Below are 681 nucleotides of genomic sequence, written 5' to 3'. Positions count from 1 at the left end.
AGTTTATACATATTAGGAATCCATTCAGCATATATATGTATATATAGTAAATGTAAATCTAAAGTTTTACCATAATCCACAATATATTCCCCACCAAAACATTAAGGAACACGAGTAAACCACATTGACGAGCGCCTCTATATAATCGCATCTAACACCAAAGGTTGGTGGAAACCGCCATTAATGGCCTCTCCAAGAACCTTCATTACACGTCTATCTATATATATATATACACACATACAACACAGTTTCTCATCCATCCACATTCTCCAAGTACACACAAAAACAAAAAACAACTTTCAAATTATTTTCAAGTTGAGGGCATTTCAAAAAAAAAAAGTTTCAAAACAAGTAGTTTAGCAGTTTAGGGAAATGATGAAGATGGCACTAGGGTTTTGCAGCCTGGTGTTGAGCTTACTTGCATCGCAAGCCGAAGCTAGGGCTTTCTTCGTGTTCGGAGATTCTCTCGTAGACAATGGCAACAACGATTTCTTGGCTACCACGGCTCGTGCCGACAATTATCCATACGGCATTGACTTCCCGACTCATATGGCCACCGGCCGATTCTCCAATGGCCTTAACATCGCCGATATAATCAGTAAGTCCTCTCCTCGTTTGCTTCTTCTCCAAGAAAACCCTTTCACTAAAACCTTAGTTTTGATGAATATACGTACAGGGTTA

General features: G+C 39.2%; 1 protein-coding gene across 1 annotated transcript in view; it reads left to right on the top strand.

Moving 5' to 3' along the window:
• The first annotated feature begins 270 nt into the window (after positions 1 to 270).
• LOC104807076 (GDSL esterase/lipase At5g33370-like) overlaps positions 271 to 681 on the top strand; it is a 3374-nt gene continuing 2963 nt past the window's right edge. The window contains exon 1 of the mRNA XM_010532190.2: positions 271 to 598. Coding sequence (XP_010530492.1) covers positions 373 to 598 — 226 coding nt within the window. The 5' untranslated portion in view covers positions 271 to 372. The remainder of the gene's footprint in view (positions 599 to 681) is intronic.

The sequence above is a fragment of the Tarenaya hassleriana genome, unplaced genomic scaffold (genome assembly GCF_000463585.1).
Source record: "Tarenaya hassleriana unplaced genomic scaffold, ASM46358v1 Cleome1219, whole genome shotgun sequence".
Taxonomy (NCBI): Eukaryota; Viridiplantae; Streptophyta; class Magnoliopsida; order Brassicales; family Cleomaceae; genus Tarenaya; species Tarenaya hassleriana.
This window is presented reverse-complemented; position numbering and strand designations above follow the sequence as displayed.